Source organism: Corythoichthys intestinalis, chromosome 11 (assembly GCF_030265065.1).
Source record: "Corythoichthys intestinalis isolate RoL2023-P3 chromosome 11, ASM3026506v1, whole genome shotgun sequence".
Lineage (NCBI taxonomy): Eukaryota > Metazoa > Chordata > Actinopteri > Syngnathiformes > Syngnathidae > Corythoichthys > Corythoichthys intestinalis.
This window is the reverse complement of record NC_080405.1, coordinates 33,499,199-33,516,143: the sequence shown is the minus strand read 5'-3', so window position 1 is coordinate 33,516,143 and position 16,945 is coordinate 33,499,199. Positions and strand designations below refer to the sequence as shown.

At 41.3% G+C, this 16,945-nt stretch overlaps 1 protein-coding gene across 22 annotated transcripts in view; it reads left to right on the top strand.

Annotated features, from left to right (window-relative positions):
• tenm2a (teneurin transmembrane protein 2a) overlaps nucleotides 1–16,945 on the top strand; it is a 342,932-nt gene that overhangs the window by 324,589 nt on the left and 1,398 nt on the right. For 14 of the 22 annotated variants that reach the window (XM_057849548.1, XM_057849549.1, XM_057849546.1 and 11 more), the window contains 17 exons: nucleotides 374–623; nucleotides 733–753; nucleotides 847–1,076; nucleotides 3,309–3,463; nucleotides 3,764–3,865; nucleotides 4,564–4,737; nucleotides 4,831–5,474; nucleotides 5,805–5,980; nucleotides 11,219–11,454; nucleotides 11,534–11,830; nucleotides 11,911–12,468; nucleotides 12,580–12,849; nucleotides 12,980–13,390; nucleotides 13,478–13,588; nucleotides 15,262–15,529; nucleotides 15,718–15,848; nucleotides 15,944–16,677. In XM_057849548.1, the coding sequence (XP_057705531.1) occupies nucleotides 374–623; nucleotides 733–753; nucleotides 847–1,076; nucleotides 3,309–3,463; nucleotides 3,764–3,865; nucleotides 4,564–4,737; nucleotides 4,831–5,474; nucleotides 5,805–5,980; nucleotides 11,219–11,454; nucleotides 11,534–11,830; nucleotides 11,911–12,468; nucleotides 12,580–12,849; nucleotides 12,980–13,390; nucleotides 13,478–13,588; nucleotides 15,262–15,529; nucleotides 15,718–15,848; nucleotides 15,944–16,677 (4,768 nt within the window). Of the gene's footprint in view, nucleotides 1–373; nucleotides 624–732; nucleotides 754–846; nucleotides 1,077–3,308; nucleotides 3,464–3,763; nucleotides 3,866–4,563; nucleotides 4,738–4,830; nucleotides 5,475–5,804; nucleotides 5,981–11,218; nucleotides 11,455–11,533; nucleotides 11,831–11,910; nucleotides 12,469–12,579; nucleotides 12,850–12,979; nucleotides 13,391–13,477; nucleotides 13,589–15,261; nucleotides 15,530–15,717; nucleotides 15,849–15,943; nucleotides 16,932–16,945 lie in introns of those variants that run through there. The other 8 variants (XM_057849559.1, XM_057849558.1, XM_057849567.1 and 5 more) reach the window with 1 other exon arrangement.

Sequence of the window (16,945 nt, the reverse complement as noted above, 5' to 3'; positions counted from 1 at the left end):
AAGAGTTACAGAAAACGTTTGGCCTCCGTTATTGCCAACAAAGGGTACATAACAAAGTATTGAGATTAACTTTTGGTATTGACCAAATACTTATTTTCCACCATGATTTGCAAAAAAATTCTTTAAAAATCAAACAATGTCGTTTTCTGTTGTTTATTTTTTCCACATTCTGTCTATCATGGTTGAGGTTTACCCATGTTGACAATTACAGGTCTCTAATATTTTCAAGTGGGAGAACTTGCACAGTTAGTGGTTGACTAAATACTTATTTGCCCCACTGTATACAGTACTGACTATACTGCATATATATTTATTAACATGTTCTGTATGTACTTGTACTGTATATCTTAGTATTTTTATTATTTATGTGCAGGCATTCTTCACAAGGGTAGTGGAGAAAACATCTTTGTGACAGAGCAGCCTCCAGTCATAAGTAGCGTTATGGGCAACGGCCGCAGAAGAAGCATCTCCTGTCCGAGTTGTAATGGCCTCGCAGACGGCAACAAGCTGCTCGCACCAGTTGCCTTGGCAATGGGCATTGATGGTAGCCTCTACGTAGGGGACCTTAATTTCGTACGCAGGGTTTTCCCTTCCATGAACACCACTGGAATCCTTGAATTAAGGTTTTTAAAAAATTATCTAAAATGTTAGAGACTGATAACTTCAGCTGTTTTATAGTTTATCATTAATTTTTTTGTTTGTTGTGTTTTTTTCTCACTCTTTTTCATGCAGGAACAAAGATTTTAGACACAGGTCAGACATTTTATTTAACATGTATACAATAATGAACATACTTTAAGGCATGACTGAAACATGTTCATTGTTTTTTTTTTTTTGTCCGGACAGCAATAATCCAACCAATAAGTACTTCCTGGCAGTTGATCCATTATCTGGAGCGTTGTTTATCTCAGACACCAACACCCGACGAATTTTCCGTGTCCGCTCATTAACGGGTGGCCGCCTGCTGTCTGACAATGCTGAGGTCGTAGCTGGGACTGGAGAGCAGTGCTTGCCCTTTGATGAACGCTGCGGCGATGGCGGCAAAGCTACTGAAGCTACACTTATGAGTCCAAAAGGTGAGCGGCTCAGAGGAAGCGCAATGAGCCCATGTGGCGCGGGCAAACTGTATATTTAGTCATGATTACAGAGCCGCTATTACATTCATTTATTCTGATTGATCTCATTCTTCAGATTTGTATGTAATCAAATGATGAATGAGGATAACTGCAGATAATGGTTTTCATTATTTTCACTTTAGCAAAGGCGCTTATTCATGTAAGCTGTGACGTCGATCATTTTACTACACAATGCATGCCGATGATTGCAGTTTTTTCTTACCGAAGCTATGAAAGACATTTTTGATTTGGTTTCCGTTTATCCTTTTGCGTTTGATTTAACATGTTTTCTTAAGATGGATCGGTATTTTTCCTAGAATGTAGATTTACCATTTAACATTTTCATGCTCACAAGAAGGATGGGATCAGAAAATATGTAAAATATGGTAGGTTTTGCCACATTTAATTTAAAACAGTAAAATCCCTTTTAGTAGTCATTTAGTCTTCAGTTTCAATAAAAAAAACTAATGTTTTAAGCATGGAGGACGATCTCTGATGCTCTCGAGATCGAGTCTTGTTTTTTTGTATTGTTTTTTTTTTTTTGACATACAATTTGCCCTTAACTAAGGAGGACAAAGACAAAAGTAGGCCATAAATCAGGTTAATGAAAATTGTAATATGGTAATTGAATTATTTTAGAAGATTATTGGATTTAGGAACAGTGACACAAAACTGTCAAGGGTGTCGCACCATCAAGATTCAATACAGTGACACTGATACAGTATAGCTAGACCCCCTAAAATGATAAGGAGTCACTGTTACCTGTCACTACAGGCTGTATATACTCCCTCTGCCTATTATATTTGTTCTCATTCTCCCACTGTCTGTTTCTCATTTGCTGTGTGCCCTTTGCTGTGCCCCCATCTGCTCTTACATACTATATCAGTGTGCCTAGAAGATATTTTTGAAGTCAGCTTGCTACAAAGAAAACCCACCTGTCTGAATGCTTGCTCTCCGATCCGAAAGGCTGACACAGCAGCTTTTGGTTATGAGAAAATGTAAGAAATGGAGGGGGAAAAAAACCTGGGAATCAGGGCGAATAAGTGTGTACTGGTGAAGGAATCCGCCATTCTAGCCAGACCGCCGGAATCACACCAGCCGAACCGCCGGACACGCGCTGGCACAGATCCAACGAGCCGGGCCGGCGGGACCCCAGCAATCCGTCCAGAAGGGCAAACTCCACGCGTTCACCTTAGTCCTAACCCTTTGTACTGACTCCATTTTGAAGGGTTCAAAGAGGGCTCACCGAGGAACAAGTTGACAATTTATTCGGATCGACAGTGATCAAACAGAAAGGCGAAACAGACACAGACTCAGGCAAGGAGGCAAACTCTTTCCAAGGTCACCATATCAGAAGTCAACAAAAGGTTCCCGAGAAAAATGACAACGATTAATTAAACATTAAATCTTTTGAAGGCTCTCGTGGGGCGGGCTGTGGGCAAGAAGTAGGGTGTGTTTGAGATTATTATCTGTTTGTGGATTGGACAGGAGAATTAGGGAGTTACTGTTGTCCGGGTTGTGGATTTTGCCACCTCAGCATTAAAGGGGCTCTTGGAGTCTTGTCAGTTGTGTTATCAGTTGGATATTGGGCGTTCTCCAGTGCTCCTTGTGTTGGGACAGAGCGTCCCGCCACTTTCCGGGAGAACTGATTGCGAGAGTTGGTGGTTGGGCTTCTGTGATAACAAAGCATCATGTATCTTTTATGCCCTATATTCTGCTTGTTTTCCTTAAACTATGGTATAAGTAATAGTTATTTTATATTGGGTGTGTTAGAGTATTACAAACAGTAAATACGAGAAACAATACTATTCCCGGATTAATTATATCAAGTGTGTTAGAGTAATGCAAACAGTTAGATGGTGCCTACAAGAAAATGTAATATAATGTGTACAAAAAAATCAGTAACTTAAAAAAACCCTCCTGCCGTCTAGAATTTTCCACTGGAAATGGCATCAGCTCACTTTTTCAGTTGATGACTCATCCCAAAACTAACACTGATTGAAAAGTTCAGCAGCCTCGCCATCACTACATCACTTTGTTCCTTATCCAATGGGAAAATGTGTGAATCAGCAGTCTAGGTTGCTCTTCATTTTTTTGCAGGTGAAAAGACTGAGCTTTAATTGACTTGAGATGTCAATGTTGTGAAGTAGGAGTTATGGGTCATCATTCACAGCGCTCCTCTGGCATTTGCAGGTATTGCCGTGGATAAAAATGGGCTCATGTACTTTGTGGACGCAACAATGATCCGTAAGGTGGACCAAAATGGCATCATCTCCACTTTATTGGGGGCCAACGATTTGACTGCCGTGCGACCACTGAGCTGTGACACTAGCATGGACGTGAGCCAGGTAAAAGAGTTACTCAGAAGTGGGAAAGATGTGGAAGTGATGGCATGATGGATGATGATCTAACAGCTTTGTGAGTGCTGAGCTATGACAATTGTGTGGATCGCAGCCAGTAGTTGAGGGACGTCCTGATTTAGGCACCTTTTAAAAAGTCCATGGATAAATGAATGGATCAAAAGAGAGTGAGGACTGCACTTACTTTAAAAAATGGAGTGGACACCTTGGCTTCTTTTCAAATTGTCACCATTAGCATATACTGTACTGTAGATTATCTGATGTTTAACTTCTGTATCTGCATGCTAGGTACGCCTGGAGTGGCCCACAGACTTAGCAGTGAACCCCATGGACAATTCTCTTTATGTCCTAGAGAACAATGTCATTCTGCGCATTACTGAGAATCATCAGGTTTGTACCACAACCTATACGCACGCCACATAAATGTTTTGATAGGAATATAATTTTTTCTTCCTAATTTTCTTAATCACAATTTTAATTTTGCTATGCAATTCACTGTGGTCGTTACAATTGTTTAAATTGAGATTTTTTTTTTTCTACTGCATCAAAAACTAGAACGTCAAACACAATCTGGAAATATTTTTTAATTCACTGACTAAATTAAACATTCCTACAGGATTAATGGAAATAATCTGTTCTTGGGTGACGTCACACCAAAAGTTGACACAACACTAGAAGCAAGTTGTGACTTTAATTTGGACAATAGCAATGGGGGATATTGACATGACAGGTCCTGAAAATTGATGAATTAATCTGTTTTCATTTTTACTTCACGAACACATTTCATGTATGTAATCAGAATAGATTTGGTGGAAAGATTTTGTGGGAAAAATGTAATTTCCTCTTCTCAACTTTCATAGTACTTTAAATATAAATCTGCCATCACTAAATTAGAACACATGAATGAAAAACATCTCATTTTACACTTAATCTGCTCATTATTTCCTTTACAATAAAATGTGTTGCAAAACAAAACAACGAAAATGTAATGAGTTTCAGTTGCGCTTGCACATTTGTTAGAAATAATTTGATGCCTCTCTGCAATTAATTCTTTTCTGGTGACAAACATGTTTTTACTGTCATTACAGGTGAGCATCATAGCAGGTCGCCCTATGCACTGTCAGGTGCCTGGTATTGACTACAGCCTCAGCAAACTAGCTATCCACGCTGCACTTGAAAGCGCCACAGCAATTGCCCTTTCCCACACTGGCATCCTGTACATCGCTGAGACAGACGAGAAAAAGATTAACCGCGTTCGACAGGTACTTCACGATTATCCTTGTAGTCTACTCTCAAACGTAACATTTGTTTCCTTATGAAACTACAGTATATCGTCTTCCATGCATTTCTTTTAGGTAAGCACTAATGGAGAAATCTCCCTTCTGGCGGGTGCCGCCTCCGACTGTGACTGCAAGAATGACGTCAACTGCAACTGCTTCTACGGCGATGACGGCTATGCCCCGGATGCCGGCTTGAACTCTCCTACCTCCTTGGCAGTGTCCCCCGATGGGACTCTCTTCATTGCAGACCTCAACAACATACGAATCAGAGCGGTGCGAGCCAATCGGCCCGGCCCTGCCTTGTCAAGCCCGGTGTACGGGGGATCTGGTGGGGCGCGGTACGAGGTGGCATCACCCAGAGAACAGGAGCAGTACATCTTCAATAGAGAGGGACAACATATCCAAACTATTAGTCTTGTCACCGGAGAACCACTCTATAACTTCACCTACGGTCCTGATGGCGAACTGGTGAGTCTGGTAGACAACTGCAACAATACAGTCAAAATAAGGAGAGAAGGCTTGGGCCAGGGTGGAGGTGCAGGCCTGCTTCGACTGGTCCTCCTGCCAGAGAATCAAGTGGTGACCTTGGGAATGGACCCAAGCGGAGGCCTGCGGAGTGTGTCAGCCGTGGGCCAAGAATTGGCTCTAATGGGCTACAGCGGTAACACGGGTCTGCTCGCCACGAAAGCTGACGAGACTGGATGGACTACATTTTACCAGTGAGTGTGTGTGGGCCAGGTGTTGTTTTGATGTATGTATTTTTGCTTTATTTTTTTCCTTGCAATAGAAAAAAACCTCATGAAATTCTGTCGCTGCTTAGATAGTACTATACTGCTCCCTAGTGGCAGGTTTTAAATTGCAGTCAAAAATTGAAAGGTCAATAAAACATTATCGCATGGTTTGACAAAGATTCTATATCTATATATATATATATATATATATATATATTTTTTTTTTTTTTTTTTTTTTTTTTTTAAACTTGCTGTAGTAATGCAGCCATGTGTGTTTCACCACATGTACTGACCACCATTAAACCTCTTTCCTCTCAGGTATGACAGCGAGGGTCGCTTGACCAATGTGACATATCCTACCGGTATGGTCACAAGTCTCCATCGTGAGATTGAACGTTCTATCACCATCGATATCGAGAGCTCCAGCAGAGATGACGATGTGACTGTTATCACTAACCTGTCCTCTGTCGAAGCTTCATATACTGTAGTTCAAGGTAAGACAATGTAGACACACAAGTGAAATAATGTCATATCAGCAGTGACTTGGAACTAGGCATGTGCCGCTATGATATTCTGACGGTATGATAACCTTAAGCCAAAATATCATGGTTTCACTGTATTGCAATTACAGCTCTAAAATGTGTTACTTCGCGATATCTGGTTTTAAAAAAAAACAGAACTTTTTTCCATTGAACAAGATTTTTACTTTTCAAAACATTTTAGCAAATTGGAACATAAGAATAATGTTAAGTTAAAATAAAATAGAAAAATAAAAAGATATTCCTAACAAAATCAGAATAAATGCAGTCCTTTAGGTGAGCCTAAATCCACAGCCACAGCTCAACATTATTACCATCACTCAGAGGTTGCGCTAGACTTTTTCGTTGTCTGTCATTTTGATTGACAGGGTCATAAAAATCCGGTCATCATCTATTTTTACCCGTCACTTAAATTTTTTAAATGATGATAATGACATTGTAATGACCCTTTGTTTGGCATAATTCACCTTCTGTACTTGTGTGTCCATTTGGCCGAGAGGCCGAGCGCGTTACCGGCTACGACACAGTCACGTGACAGAGACACTTAAGAGCCGCGCGCATTCCGGCTTGAATAGAGAGTTCACAGAGAGCAGCAGAGCTACAGCGGCTGGACACAGCAATTCGAGCTAACAAGACTCTTAACATTGCATACCGCTTCAACATATTCAATAGTATTTAGTTTTCATTCATTTTAAATTAATATTCTGTCCGAACAAGCTTAACAGAGAATCCACATCGTGCCATCACACATCAAGCAGATGAATATGTAACTTTTTCTCCGCAGTGACAAAAACAGCTGACTGTGGCCCCAGTAGGTAGGCTATATTAAGGAACAATGAAATTAACGGTTCACCTGCTGTGGCCTGAACGGAGTCTTACACTTTCCTCCTGGTGCGCATGGACTTGAATTGCGTGCCCGCTTGTGCAGTCCCTGTTTTTTCACCTCTTTTATCAACACCATCGTCGTTTTGGGGCTTTTTGAAGAAACTTCGGACACTCAGTTGCCTTGACATTTTTCAGAGTAAGGCCAACGACGTCATGCATCAAGAGAGACAATAGCTAATTAATATGCTCAGTCGCCACCCTGTGGTCTGGGGTGTGAATTGCAACCTGTAAAAATGACAGATGGACTTGTTTTTTCCGTCACCGTTTTTTAAAAATCGGTCAACGACGGAAAATATTCGGTTAATGCGACCCCTGCCATCACTACAAAAAAAATAAATAACGAGAATTATCTTCCATAAAAAGCACGTGTGTACGACTCTTACCATGTTTACATTATACACACACGCTATCTCAATACAGACAGTTGCCAGAGAGAAAAAAAACACGTTTTACCACCACGAGACACACTAAACACGCTGGAGTTAACTTTAGTAGCTGGTGGGAAATGTTCATGACAGTATTTACTAACCTTTAATTCTGTAGAAATGCAAAAGCATATCGTATTGCCGCCTCAGCAGCCAGCCTCCGCAAACATGTTTTATATGTCGGTTTTTCCTCCTCCTCTAAGCTGCGGCCGTCTGGAACTTTTCCGTAGCAGAAATATTCCCATAACAGCAATTTCGTTTTCTTCAGGAAAAAGTTCAGGAGTTTCACCTCCTCCAGCCAATGTGTAGCACAGCTGACTCACTGACGCTGAGCAAGAACCGGGGCGGGAGGGTTGAGCGAGGGATTTGTCCATGCATTTTTGGGACATGAAAAATAGCTAATACCTTAGGGCAGTACTTCTCAAATAGTGGGGCGGGTCCCCCCAGGGGGGCACAGAGTGATGCTGGGGGTGGCGCATGTGACCCGGGGGAACATACTTTTTTGCCGAACTAGAATAAAGTGTAATTGCACATCTGCTGAGTGGGTGGCAGTGGCGCCCTCATTTTCAGCATGTGCGCAGTATTTTGAACCAAACAAGAGCACACAGCAAAGAGCACTGGAGATATGAAAAGCTTAGACAAAGAAATATGACGAAGCGTATGTAGCATTTGGCTTTTGACTTTTAGTGCAGTGGGAGACAAGGAAAGACTAGTCTGTTTACTTTGTCTAAAAATGTTCGCAGCGGACAGCAGGAATTTTTTTTTCAGCTAAAAGGTGCCGAATATTGCCAACAATCGTCCCGCTTTGTCAGTGTTACATCAGAAAACCAGCAAGCACTGTCAGCATCACATAATGCAAAATAACACAACAACACAGCAAAGGAGCTGATACTGCCTCCAGCAAAAATAAAAACTCTGTCCAATGACCCTGTCATTTTTGTTCTATTAGTTTTTGTTTTTTCAGTCTAATGGTTTGGCATATTGTCCTCTTGAGTTAATGTTGCTAATCGATTTGACTTTATGATATTTTTTTTTTTTTTTTTTTTTCAGTATCAAACGGTCAAAAAATGTATCTTGAGTCTATTTTTACAATATGGATGTGTTCTTTTTTTTAACACTTTATTTTTTTTTCTTTAAAAAGGACACAATGTTATCCAGAAGTGTTCTTATATTATAATAATAAGAATTTTGTAGACAAATGATACTATGGTATATTTACAGTGGCGGCGTCTTCCTATGGGGGGGCGTAACAGAAAATAATTGAGAAGCACTGCCTTAGGGACAATGTGACGGAAATTTTTTGCAGTTTTGAAACCTTGACGTTTTCATAAACGGTATACCTTGAAACCGGAAGACGGCTCATACTTGGAACTCATGAGTTTAAATTTTAAAATATTGAATAAATTGTTTTAAATATTCAGCTGGGATCATCCTGTATATTCTGGTATCACGGCGCCAAATTCATTAACTTGAATTCAGTTGATTGTCTTCATCCCCCAAGCCAAGCTTTGTCAGCAGACACGCACAAAAAGGTACAAATAAAGCTCGCAGTCAGTTCCCATTGTCCCTGAGCTTATTTAGTCTGGTTAGGGCTAAAGAACATGAAGTGGAATTGTCACTTCCCCCTCTGACCAGTGCGAATGTTGTGCCAGCAAACGGTGTGCCATAAGGCTGTGTGCCTTAGGCAGAATATGATTGTGATATACACTGTGCTGTGATTCACCTGTGTTGTGGGAGGAAGCGCGTAGAGATGTTCAGAGAGGTGTAAGTAATTTAAGGTTTCCACTACCCTGTGTGGCTTTTCAGTGCAGCTCTCTGGTGACGTACTCACTTAACCATCTCCCATTCTTCTGCTCTTTCTCGTTCTCTTCATTAACTCGTGCGCAGCGAATTCTCCTTAGCCCTCAAGGTCTCATTTCTCTCTTTCACCCCTCCTCCATCTCGGTTGCTTCTGTTTTATTACGAGCTTGTTCAGGCAGACGGTGCAGAAAAGATTTATCTAAGGGCTGTTGCTGCCAAGTCAGTGGGAAAAAAAACATTCACTTGTCTGTTTGAGGCATTGTTAAAATGTGCCTGGAGCTTTATTACAAATTGGTCTTATGGATTACTGTCATTTATGGTGGGGTTTCAAAGGGAGGCACCAGCTGATCCCTCTCACCTTTTATAAATGAAAAAAGAACCATGCTTCCCCTTTTGTATCCGCTGGATATTTCTTAGCCCAAAACAATTTTATCTCCCCTTCAGTCACTTCACCGTGATTAAGATGTGTTTTGTCAGTCCAGGGAGAGAAAATTTAAGCTCAACATTAGACCTGGGCTTATCTGATTCCATTCTTGTGTTTGCCAGTGATTCATTACACTGTGGAGATAAGGACTATAGAGGGATGTACAGAGATGTCAGTTTTTATTCGGAATACTGTAGAGCTTGTCGAAAGAGGATTCAGTCAGGTTAGCTACTGTATAAATATGTAGCAGATGTTATCAAACAAAAGTGGGATGTATGAGCTTGTGGATGGAGGATGTGACTAAAGAAAGATATTTAATGTCTATGTGCATACAGTAGTAGTGGGTCAATTGATCATTAAGACTTCAGTTTGTTTTATTAACTAGATTCTGCTTAAGCAATGAATAATGTCACCCAGTAAAAGCAGAAAATTAACAGGCAAGGATTTGGACATAGCTTTTGGCATTTACACGAAAAACAAACAAATACATAACATTAATTAACTTAGTATATCCATTGTATTAAAGGGATCCACGGATAGAAAAACGTGTAGTTCTTAAAAAAAATAAACGTTATTATGAGTTAAAATAATGTGATATTGAAACCCCTCTTGGTGTTATTGTTTTTATACAATTTGTAAAATTATTTTAAGTAATAGGTCACAATTGTTGTTGACGTCGCAGGGCAGTGACGTCACATGGTTACGCTGCCAGGCTTCCGGAGTATGACTCTTGCCACATAAACATGTCATCTGTTCAACTCTTTCAATTTGAACCCGAGAGGAACATTAATGAGCATGTCAGCACTGTTGATATTTCACAAAACAAGAACAGCAAAAGCAAAATGAACAGGAAAGACGGGGTGAGACGTGACGAGAGTAGGAAAAAAAAACGGTGTTCTGCCAAAATGTGCTACACCGGCAAATCGCCTACAAGAGGCAAATTTGACACCCAAAGTACTACCGTGCACTTTCAGCTTGTTTTGTATAGATGCATACAGACAGACCATACTAAAGATGCCTTAAGAAAATACTTAAACATAGCAATATCAAATAAGGGTAGTTTAAGTATGCTACGTGACTAATGTGGTCAACAGTTCAACAATCTACTTTAAAGCTACGACAAGAAAAATATGAGAGGGAAAAGCATGTAAAAAGTATTTTGAGGCAAAGAACAGGTAATAAAAGACTCAATAAAAACGTTTAGTAAGCACTCACTGCTTTAAACCGATGAGCGCATGTGTTGGACGTCTCACCACATAAAAAGAATTGCAGTAAACGTCGAGTGACAGTGACAAGCTACGTCATCACCACAAGCGTCCATAAAATATGGCGCCCTCCGTAGGTCATAACGTACTAAATATTATAGATTTTTAAATCAATGGCAATATTTTATGTGTTTCTAATAACATATTTTAGCAACAGATAACAATTGTGGCTTATTGGAGCCTACAAGTCTTTAAGTCCCAGGTTCCCTTTAAATCCGTGTCTGTTGTTACAAAATCATGACATCGTCAAACACATTGAAATTTATTATTGTTTAGCTGTTTCTTATAGTGAATATTCAGTGCTACATTTCTTGCTGTGTCATGTTCATTTGATTTAATTGTTATATTATCTTGCACTCAGTCTTGACATTTGTACCTTATTATCCCTCTAAAGACCAGGTAAGAAACAACTACCAAATGTGTAACAACGGAACCCTGAGAGTGATGTATGCCAACGGAATGGGCATAAGTTTTCACACGGAGCCCCACATCCTGGCAGGGTATGTCAGCCCTACTATTGGTCGCAGGAATATAACGCTTCCTACAGACAATGGTCTAAACTCCATTGAATGGCGTCTGCGTAAGGAACAGACAAAAGGAAAAATTACCGTGTTTGGCAGGAAGCTAAGGGTGAGTTTATCATGTCTACGTTTATCAGTGATAAATGCAAATATCGTAGTAATTTTTGTAAATGTATATTTCTCTCAAGGCACATGGTCGCAATCTCCTCTCCATTGACTTTGACCGTAACACGCGTACAGAGAAGATTTATGATGATCACCGCAAGTTCACGCTACGCATCATGTATGATGCTCAGGGCCGGCCAGCTATGTGGTTGCCTAGCAGCAGCCTGGCAGTTGTCAATGTTTCTTATTCCGCAACTGGTCAGCTTGTTGGCCTGCAGAGGGGAAGCATGAGCGAGAGGACTGAGTTTGATCCCCATGGACGCATCCTATCGCGCTCTTTTGTGGATGGAAAGATTTGGAGTTACAGTTACCTTGATAAAGTAAGTGCAGTCATCACATTTATTACTAATGGGAACAGACTGATTCACAGATTCAAAATTTGTAACTTTTCTTTGTCCAGTCCATGGTTCTATTGCTGCAGAGCCAAAAGCAATACATCTTCGAGTTTGATACTTCAAATCGGGTCACGGCTGTCACCATGCCGAGCGTCGCCCGCCACACAATGTTCACGCATGTCTCCATCGGATACATCCGCAACACTTACAACCCACCAGAGAGCAACGCCTCCATCATTCACGACTTCAGTGAAGACGGCAGGCCTCAGGCAACGCATTACCTGGGCACCGGGCGCCGCGTCCTCTACAAATACGGCAAACTGGCCAAGTTGTCCGAGATTATATATGACAGCACCGCCGTCACGTTCGGCTACGATGAAACCGCGGGCGTGCTGAAGATGGTCAATTTACAAAGCGGCGGCTTCTCATGTACCATCCGCTATCGGAAAATGGGCCCGCTCATCGATAAGCAAATTTATCGCTTCAGTGAGGAAGGGATGGTCAATGCAAGATTCGACTATACCTACCATGACAACAGCTTCCGAATTGCAAGCATGAAGCCAGTCATCAGTGAAACACCTCTACCTGTGGACCTCTACAGATATGATGAAATCTCTGGCAAGGTACTCTTGTCTTTCAGTATTACTATGAGCAATTTATGATTACATTTTAATTCCAAACATGTTCCTTGGCTTGAACAAAGCTTATATACTCTATGGACCTTTCTGTCCTAGGTGGAGCACTTTGGAAAATTTGGGGTCATTTACTACGACATTAATCAGATTATCACCACAGCTGTTATGACGCTGAGTAAGCATTTTGACACCCACGGGCGCATCAAGGAGGTCCAGTATGAGATCTTCCGTTCCCTTATGTACTGGATGACGGTGCAGTATGACAGCATGGGAAGGGTGGTCAAAAGGGAACTGAAAATCGGGCCCTACGCCAACACCACTCAGTATCGCTATGATTACGATGGAGATGGACAGCTCACTGGCGTCAAGGTGAATAATCCATGTGGAAAAGTTGATATGTAGATTTATGGTCTTTTATTGTCAGGCACTGTTATCTGACCAGCAGTCACTGACATTAGACTCTAACCTTTTCATCGTGTGTTATCTTTTTTTTATTCAGGTGAACGACTGGTCAACATGGCGTTACAGCTATGACCTGAATGGTAATCTTCATCTGCTGAACCCCGGGAACAGCGCTCGGATCATGCCGCTGCGCTATGACCTCCGTGATCGAATCACACGGCTAGGAGATGTCCAATATCGCCTAGATGAGGACGGTTACCTCAGCCAGCGGGGTTCTGACATGTTCGACTACAATTCTAAGGGTCAGCTGCTAAGGGCCTACAATCGTGGCCCTGGTGGCTGGAGTGTTGTTTATCACTACGATGGCTTGGGTCGCAGAGTCTCAACTAGGAATAGCATTGGACAGCACCTGCAGTTCTTCTATGCAGACCTTAACCACCCAACAAGGGTGACACACATTTTCAACCATTCGAGTTCAGAAATCTCCTCACTCTACTATGACCTCCAGGTAACTGTGCATGTGTACAAAAGTTTCTTTAGCAATATTCTGATTATACAGTTGTTGAACTTTTACTGATGCTGTGTGTTTGTTCAGGGCCATGTATTTGCCATGGAGGTAAGCAGTGGGGAGGAATATTATATTGCATCTGATAATACTGGCACGCCACTGGCTGTTTTTAGCAGCAATGGACAGATGATCAAACAGGTAATGCCAATACAAGGTTTATAAAAGTAGTATTTTCTGGCCCAGTGGTTCTTACATTCTGGTACAATTACCTCCTATGGTACAAGGGCTCTCTCTAGTGGTAAGAAAATTAATTGTTCAACCTTTTTTTAATCCACTACAGTGCAATTATAATTCATTTGTATTCAACTTAAACTACAAGAGAGTCACATTTTGTTTTTGATTTTTTTTTTTTACCAAATATTTATCTATAACATCTAGGTGTAACTAAATCCTTAAGTATGTTACTTTTTTCCTAAAATCTTGTTGCTGTGTTAATTTTCAAACGGGGACATTATAATAACTAAAACCTTTGCATTTTCTTCTAACAATGATGGCCTACCAAAGCCATTTGTGGCGATAGACATCGAATTCATTTTAACTGAGTGTAATGGCAATGAATTTTGACTGGGAGGAGTAGCGGCGACCATTCACTGCCAGTCTCTCCCAGTCAAAACGGATTGGACGCCTAGCACTGTCAGTGGCAACCAATGAGTTAATGTTGGCCCTCATGGTGGTACTCAAGAGATCCAAGTGTTTTTTGAGGCGATACCTGTGGTAAAATGTTGGAGAACCACTATTATAACTAAAGATGTCCCGATCGATCGGCATCCGATCACGTCATTTTCAAAGTATCGGAATCGGCAAAAAAATATCCAACATGCTTTTTTAAAATATATATATATATATTTTTTTTTTAATTAAATCGTTTTCTAATTGTATTTAACGTTACAGACGTTAAACGACAAAATGTCTTACACTCATCCAGAGTCTTTAGTTTTGGCTTCAAGTAGGGCTATCAAATTTATCGCATTAACCGCGGTAATAATGTTAAAATATTTAACGCAATTAACGCATGCGCTGCACGACCCACTCACGCATTGTCGCGTTCAATCTATTTTGGTGCCGTTTTACCTATATATAGAGCTAAATGGCAACATAAAATGAATAGAGAGAATTTTGGCAGCCTTTGGAGCCTATTTTTAATTGGCTAAAGCTCTACAATGCCTCAACAATTAGAAATATCGTGGGAAGCAATGGGGGGAAGAAAGGCAATAGTTGATCTTTTTCTTAACACCCTATGTTATTTCCCAACGCAGAGAAGATACATAAAATGGTGCCACTACGCACAGTCATGGTTGCACTTCCCATCATGCATTTGGGCAGAACAGTTAAATGGCTACAGTATCATTTACTGAAAGCTCAACAAATACACTAGATGGCAATATTTAGTCACAATATACAAAGTCACATTTATCCTTTAAGAATTACAAGTCTTTCTATCCGTGGATCCCTCTCACAGAAAGAATGTTAATAATGTAAATGCCATCTTGAGGATTTAGTGTCACAATAAACAAATACAGTACTTATGTACTGTATGTTGAATGTATATATTCGTTCGAGTTTTATTCATTTTTTTCTTAATGCATTGCCAAAATGTATATGATCGGGAAAATTTATCGGGAATGATTGGAATTGAATCGGGAGCAAAAAAAAAAAGCAATCGGATCGGGAAATATCGGGATCGGCAGATACTCAAACTAAAACGATCGGGATCGGATCGAGAGCAAAAAAACATGATCGGAACAACCCTAATTATAAACTATTTGTATATTGTCCTTATGCCAAATAAACCGTTTGCCGTCTTCACTCAGGTGCAGTACACAGCTTATGGAGAGGTTTATCTGGACTCTAACCCGGAATTTCAACTTGTGGTCGGATTTCATGGCGGTCTCTATGATGCCCTGACCAAACTAGTCCACTTCACCCAGCGTGACTATGATGTCTTGGCTGGGCGTTGGACCTCACCCGACTACAGCATCTGGCCAAAGATTGGAAAAGATCCCTCGCCATTTAATCTGTACATGTTTAAGAACAACAATCCCCTCAGTGACATGCTAGATGTGAAAAATTATGTCACAGGTAAGAAACAATCAAAATTCCCTGTTTGGAACATTATGCAGCAAAATTGGCATCCTGTACAAGCTTAACTTACAAAATAAAACATCATCTACAGTATTTAAATTCTATTCCAAACAAATCACATCATTGGCTATCCTGTGTAAATTTGCTCTTCTGAGATGTAATGTATATTTTATCCATTGTTGTAGATGTAAAGAGCTGGCTGGTGATGTTTGGTTTCCAGCTTAGTAACATAATCCCGGGATTCCCTCGACACTCGCTCTACTTTGTGGAGCCACCTTACGAGCTGCAGGCTACCCAGCACTGTGAAAATGGACAGGTACTGAATTTTATCCGTCTGGGCTATGATCAAGATGTTGCTTTTCATCAATTCAACATCACAATCCTTGTCAATTTTTGTGTCATATTGTGTAGCTCATCACTGGCGTGCAGCAGGCAGCAGAGCGTCACAACCAGGCGTTTATGGCTTTAGAGGGCCGTCTTCTCAACAAGGAACGGCGCAGACGTAAAGACAAACCGGGCCACTGGTTTGGCACCAGTACACCCATCATAGGCCGTGGAGTGATGCTGGCCCTCAAAGAGGGTAGAGTTGTAGCTGGCGTGTCATCTTTGGCCAGCGACGACAGCCGCAAAGTGGCTCTTGTGTTGAATGGCGCCCAGTACCTTGAAGGCACCCACTACACACAGGACGGGAAGGACTGCCACTACTTTGTGAAAATTGGCTCGGCTGACAGCGACCTGTTGGCCTTGGGGCTTACAAATGGTCGCAAGTCACTGGAGAGCGGCATCAACGTGACAGTCAGCGGTCGCTCCAGGAGAGGGGTAACGGTCGAGTTTGCAGTGCCGTCCTTCGTGCTGAGTATCCGCTACGGGCTCTCTGCCGACGTGGTGGACGAAGAGAAAGTAAGACTGTTGGAGTTGGCTCGGCAGAGGGCATTAGCTGGGGCCTGGTCCAAGGAACAGCAGAGGGCCAGAGATGGAAAAGGAGGCAGTCGTCTCTGGACTGAGGGAGAGCGACAGCAACTTCTAACAGCAGGCAGAGTACAAGGCTATGATGGCTACTATGTACTACCTGTGGAGCAGTATCCAGAACTGGCTGACAGCAGCTACAATATCCAGTTCCTTAGACAGAATGAGATGGGCAAGAGGTAACAGCCCATAATGCATCTGTCCTACTCGCCCTAACCCCTTTTTCCCTTCCCAGCCTCCTCAACCCTTTTCTCTGGAGATTTCATCATCAAACGGGGTTACTCATGGAACGCTGCAGGGACTTTTGAAAAGAGTGACAGACAACTATTATCAATTTTACTGCCATAGGCAAAAAATAATAATGATTAATGTTTCTTTCAAGGAAAAAAACACTAAGCGAGAAGGCACTACTTAATTAATAAGAAGATTCCCCTTTTTAAAAAAGCT